Source organism: Ornithodoros turicata, chromosome 6 (genome assembly GCF_037126465.1).
Source record: "Ornithodoros turicata isolate Travis chromosome 6, ASM3712646v1, whole genome shotgun sequence".
Taxonomy (NCBI): Eukaryota; Metazoa; Arthropoda; class Arachnida; order Ixodida; family Argasidae; genus Ornithodoros; species Ornithodoros turicata.
The window spans coordinates 29,270,016-29,274,989 of NC_088206.1; the positions used below are offsets into that span (position 1 = coordinate 29,270,016).

General features: G+C 52.8%; 1 protein-coding gene across 1 annotated transcript; it reads right to left on the reverse strand.

The window, feature by feature from the left end:
* Positions 1–391: 391 nt before the first annotated feature.
* LOC135398425 (uncharacterized) lies at positions 392–3,498 on the reverse strand. The gene is made up of 2 exons (XM_064629833.1): positions 1,378–3,498; positions 392–1,330 (listed from the first exon to the last, which is right to left on the reverse strand). Exons 1-2 carry the CDS (start codon positions 3,496–3,498, stop codon positions 392–394), a joined length of 3,060 nt encoding a protein of 1,019 aa, XP_064485903.1.
* Between the last annotated feature and the right edge of the window lie 1,476 nt (positions 3,499–4,974).

Here is a 4,974-nt window from a genome sequence, read left to right on the forward strand (position 1 = left end):
TTAAGAAAGTTTCTACTTTGCGGGATTCGAAGCAAACCGATGATATCTTTAGTTCAGAGCAAGCACCAACGAAGTTTGTTCCTCGGTCTGAACGGAACTGCTTAACTGGGCCTCTAAGTGCGATGAATCTTCGTAGGGCATTAATAAAGCTGGAAGTGTTCATAGCAAGTGTTCACTTCTATGTGCACAGCACGGACGGCTAAGCACGTAAAGAGGACTGCCCACCTCTTGTGCGTCGTGAGGCGACGACCCATGGACCAAAAAACGTCCAGTCCCACGAAAGTGAACAGGGGGTCTGTGTTTAGACGGTCTTCAGGTAGATCTGCCACTTTTTGCTGCTCACACTTGCGTCGAAGCTTACGGCATGTGACGAAGCGATGGATCATGGCGCTTATACATCTTTTTCCGCCGATAATCCAGAAGCCAGCGGCTCTAACAGCCCCTTCCGTGAAGTGCCTTCCCTGATGCTTGACGACCATCTCATGACTGTGCCGAAGCAGTAGTAAACCAACGTGGTGCCGACCGGGAACAATAAGCGGGTGTTTTCTTCCTCGTTCATGTTTGCATTCCGTAAGCGCCCGCCAACTCTTAACAGGTCGTCGTTGTCGATATAAGGATCGAGCTTCCACAGAGAGCGTTTGGTTGAGAAGTGTTTTCGTTGAGGTACGTCTGTGCGAAGCCGAACGGTGATCTCTGCGAATTCCTCGTGTTGGACACTACGCAGGATGACCTTTTTAGCATGCGCTAGTTCTTCCGCGGTTCGAGGTTTGTTGCAATGGTGCCATTCGTGACAAGTGGGTGATGGGTTCAGAAACGACCGAGCGATGTGTACGAGACTCGCTAAGGCCTTTACAAGTGACGTCCATGACGAAAAGCGCTTGAAGCGATGAGTACCCAGTTGTTGGTTCATCATGAAAGTTGCAGAGACGGAGACTTGTGGCCGTATATCAGGGTCGACCTCTGGCTGGTGGAGCGGGAAAGCTGCGCTTGCCGGCTCCGTACTCGAGCGTTCGTGAAGGAATTTGGGTCTTGTGAGCCAGGTTGTACGCGTGAGAGCTGCCGCAGCAACTGGTCCAGTGGCGTGGTCCGCAGGGTTCTGGTCAGTCGGGACGTAGTGCCACTGTTCGGGTTTCGTGGACCTCCTTAATCTGTTGACGAGATTGCTGACATATAGGTAGAAGCGCCTCGACTGGTTACAGATGTACCCAAGCACAACCTTGCTGTCCGTGTAGTACCTGACGTCTTCGATGTGAACGTCGATTTCGTTGACCACCAGCTCAGCGATTTCGACGGCAAGCACAGCGGCACATAGCTCCAGCCTCAGGATGGTCTGTTCAGGCCGTGGTGGTAGCTTCGCTTTGCCGATCACAAACCCACGTGCGGCGTCCCCTTGGAATCTGTAACCCTGATGTAGGCCACAGCGGCTATTATCTTCTCTGAAGCGTCGGAGAACACGCAGATCTCTCGTCTACGAGCATTGGTGACGGATTCAGCAACGTACTGGCGTGGTATTTCGAGTCGCTCAAGGGCGCGAAGCGAGTCCTTCCATGTTTGCCATTTGTCGTCCAGCACGAGTGGGGCATCGCAGTCTGTGGCGCATGAAGTTAGCTCCCTAAGCAGGAGTCTGCCCTGTACGGTTACCGGAGCTGTCATTCCCAAAGGGTCGTAAAGGCTCTTCACGGTCAACAGCACGCCCCTCCTTGTGCTCGGAGTGTCCCTTGCAGGCACTCTGAAGGTGAATGTATCGGCCCTCAAATTCCAGTTTAGACCGAGACTCCGCTGTATGGGTAAGTTCCCGCCGCTTAGGTCCAAGTTTTTTAGGTCGTTGTCGTAGTCTTCCGATGGGAAGGCATCCATGACACCAACCGAATTTGAAGCAAACTTATGGAGGCGTAAGTTGGCACCCATCAACATCTTCTGCGTCCTTTTCAGGAGTTCGATGGCCTCCTTTTCGGTTGACAGAGATATGAGGCCGTCGTCCACGTAAAAGTCTCTTGCGACAAAGCGGCGGACGTCAGCTCCGAATTCCGGCTCTGCTTCTTTTGCGGTTCGTCTCAAACCGTATGTCGCAATGGCTGGGGAACACGTGTTTCCGAAGACGTGCACGCACATTCTGTACTCGATAACTTCGCTGCTGGTATCGTTATCACGGAACCAAAGAAACCGCAGGTAGTCCCTGTCCTCTTCACGTACGAAGAAGCAATAGAACATGCGCTGGATATCTGCGGTTACAGCGAAGGCTTCCTTCCTGAAGCGGAGTAAAACTCCGACCAAGCTGTTAGTCATGTCCGGTCCCGAAAGAAGCAGGTCATTTAGCGAAATGCCTTGGTGTTTGGCGCTGGAGCCGAACACGACGCGGATCTGGCCCGGTTTCTGTGGGTGGTAGACGCCAAAGCTGGGAAGATACCAGTACTCTTTATATTCGTCCCTTGGTGGAGCCGGCTCAGCATGACCATTTTTCAGCAGATCTTCTATGAAGGCAACAAAGTGCTGCTTCATCTCCGGTTTTCTATCCAGGGTGCGACGTAGCGAGTTGAACCTAGATAGTGCTTGTTCTCGGTTGTCAGGAAGCTTACGTCTAGGTGTACGAAACGGCAGGGGGGCCACCCAGTTGCCCAATGCGTCCATACGGAATTCTCTGTCCATAAGATTCAAGAATTCTTGGTCTTCCACAGACGGAGCAAAGGTTTCGTCCTCCCTTGTTGTCTGGAATAGCGGGTCCACTGCCTCATTACTCGGTGGCGATATACCAGGCAGCACGGCTTCTCTGTTGGGATGCTGACAACTCAGGTTTTCCTTTGCGAGAACGTGATTGTGACATGGCATGAAGGAAGACGGACGTCCATTCCCCAGTACAGTTGTAGCGAAAGCGTCGACCTTCTCTGGTGTGCGTAATCTGTCGACACAGACGTCACCAACTATGACCCACCCGAGGTCCAGCTTCTGGGCGAAAGGAGCGTCGTTGGGTCCATTCCGTTGCTGGCGCACTTTATGGGCCTGAACAAGGTCCCGGCCTATAAGGAGCAGGATCTGCGCTTCGGGGTCCATTGGTGGAATGAGGCTGGCCAGTGCTTTGAGATGGGGATGTCTTCGTGCAACGTCTGGCGTTGGAATTTCATGCCTGTTGTTTGGAATCTCATCACACTCAATCAGCGTGGGTAGATCTAGCCGTTTTTTGGATGTGAGGCTCTCGACTACGTAGCCACTTGCTCGTCTCCCTGTCGTTTCCACCACGCCGGCGCAGGTCCTCAGTGTGTACGGATATTCACCTGCACGAATACCAAAGCGCTCGAAGAATTCTGGCCTGGCCAGAGATCTATTGCTCTGGTCGTCAAGCATTGCGTACATCCGGACTGCCTGCTCTGGTCGTGTCTTCGGGTACACTTTAACAATGCAAGTCTTCGAACATGATCTTCTAGAATTTAAGCCTCCACACACGCCCGTAGAGCTTGACGTGATCTCTGAAGATGCTTCACCTAAGCCTGCCTGCGAGGGCATGACGTCTGTGCATTGAGCTTGGGATGATTCTGTCTGAGGATGAAGAGCTGTTACATGCTGGTCGCTGTTACACTCCCTACATTGCATTGTCGAGTTACAGTTTCTGGCGCTGTGTGTTGTCGTGCAGCATCTGAAGCAGGCGCCGTAGTTTGCTAACGTGCTAACTGCACGTTAACTGCACTAACGTACTAAGCAAGTTTGCTAACTTGCTGCTTGTGCCGAAACGCACGACAGTCGGCGAGCTTATGCGGTTTCTTATGCAGGAGGCACGTCACGTCCGACTTCTTTGAAGTATTTCCCTTAGTGGTACCGACCAAGCCGCCTTCCAGAGAGGTAACTTAGGTCCCGTGCACTGACACAGATGTCCTCTTGGAACCATGCGTAGTTGATGGTTTGTCCTTTATGCTTCTGCTGTCAACTACAGACCCGATTATAAAGCTCGGGTCATTCTTCGTTTTAGCTGTACTTCGGACGAAGCCCGAGAAGCTCTTGCTTGTACTTGGATCCGAGGCTTATCCACTTCTCTTGCAAACCTAAGGGCAGCTTCGCTACGATGGGATAAACGCCGCGCGGCGTATCCAGATAAGACAGGCCAGCCAAGTGCGGATCAGCCTTCGCAGATTCCAGTTCTTGAAGCAAGTCTGACAGCTCCCTGAGCCTCTCCCTGTCACTACTCGATACCTTGGGGAAGTTCTCCAGCCTCCGAACAAGCGCATTTTCTATCGCCTCTGGGCTACCGTATGCTTCCTCAAGAAGTTTCCAAATTGATCGAAGGCCCATGCTTGGGTCCTCGATGTGCACGGATCTCAGTCTCCTAGCGTTGGCAGACGATTCGCTTCCTAGCCACTTCACCAACAGGTCAATCTCCTCTGTAGCTGATAGCCCAAGGTTCTCAGTGGCGATTCGGAAAGCGGATTTCCATGACCTATAGTCCTCTGCACGTTCGGTGAACGTTGAGAGCCCAGTCGTGACCAGTTCCCGACGAAGAAGGTATTTAACGATGTCGCTTATGACCGGTGCTTGTTCCTGAGGCATAGGAACCCTTGCGTCCCCTGAGGGGTTGTCGTTGGGCTGTTGGGGGAATCCCCTAGCAGGGATGCACGGGACGTCGCATTGAAGCGACGCGAGGGTTGCAGCGTGTGCGGCGGACTCTCCTGGGACCAGTGACGTGCTCTGTGGTACGATGTGGTGCAGAACGTAATCCCTAGTTCGCTCTGACGAGTCAACCAGCTCGACTTCAGGAGTTCGTGTGCCACCTTGTACGAGTGCTGCTTCTAAAACCCTGGCCTGTGCTTCTGCTGCGGCAGCTTGTTTCTCTTTCTGCAGTGTCTCGAGGTCGGCTTCTATGCTGGCTTTTTCCAACTTCATTGCGGCTTCACGTTGGCTGTATGACGTGAGTGTACGTGCCGCTTCTGCATCTGCGCGAGCCCTAGCTGCTGCGACACTTGCTGAAGAACTGACGCTAGACTGCACAGA

Excerpts from the sequence above, each read along its gene's own strand:
- LOC135398425 (XM_064629833.1), bottom strand. The coding sequence starts at position 3,498 with ATGCCCTCGCAGGCAGGCTTAGGTGAAGCATCTTCAGAGATCACGTCA. Across the intron at positions 1,331-1,377 it reads ATTCCAAGGGGACGCCGCAC|ACCATCCTGAGGCTGGAGCT; the intron begins GTGGGTTTGTGA and ends CGGCCTGAACAG.